This window comes from Opisthorchis viverrini, assembly GCF_000715545.1.
Source record: "Opisthorchis viverrini unplaced genomic scaffold opera_v5_190, whole genome shotgun sequence".
Lineage (NCBI taxonomy): Eukaryota > Metazoa > Platyhelminthes > Trematoda > Opisthorchiida > Opisthorchiidae > Opisthorchis > Opisthorchis viverrini.
The window spans coordinates 91,467-92,007 of record NW_008751846.1 but is presented as its reverse complement, the minus strand read 5'-3'; the positions used below and the strand labels follow the sequence as shown (position 1 = coordinate 92,007).

Genomic DNA, 541 nt, shown 5'->3' with positions numbered 1-541 from the left:
TACACCATCGTCATTCCTCAATCGATTATGTCCCGTTTCCCAGCTGATGTAATGTTCCCACAGAGCGTCGGATCGAAACTCTAACCCGGCGGTCGCAATAGCCTCCTCATATAGACTGAAAGGAAGTAAAAGCGGGTTAGTTGCCGTTGACAACGTGATGTTACCTAAGTGGTGACCAACTGAATCTACATCGATCGTACAATGCTTGAATGCGGACTGAAGTTAAAGGGGAAAAGGTTGGTGATTACCTGCGCATCGTTTCCTCGTATTCATCACGTCCATGGTAGTAATCAATTGCGGCTTCCAGGTAGGCAGTCCACAAATCAACACTGAGAGGAACCGCTTTCACACCAGCTTTGTATACCTGATCGAGGTAAAAAGTAGGGGAACACCGGTAATTCTGGCGGTAACAAAATAGCATATGCTTGAAGCACGATAAAATAATTATTAACTGGATTATCCTGACTGCTCGCGAAAACGACCTCCGAAACCGATCAGTGAGTCGCCTGAAAAGCCCCGAAGAGGGTCTTGCAGTGTGGGA

The 541-nt window shown here is 46.8% G+C and overlaps 1 protein-coding gene across 1 annotated transcript in view; it reads right to left on the bottom strand.

The window, feature by feature from the left end:
• The window catches only part of T265_07844 (hypothetical protein), a gene marked incomplete at both ends in the record, with an annotated part of 24,519 nt that overhangs the window by 22,421 nt on the left and 1,557 nt on the right, over nt 1-541 (bottom strand). The window contains one exon of the mRNA XM_009173484.1: nt 249-364. Within this exon, the coding sequence (XP_009171748.1) occupies nt 249-364 (116 nt within the window). The remainder of the gene's footprint in view (nt 1-248; nt 365-541) is intronic.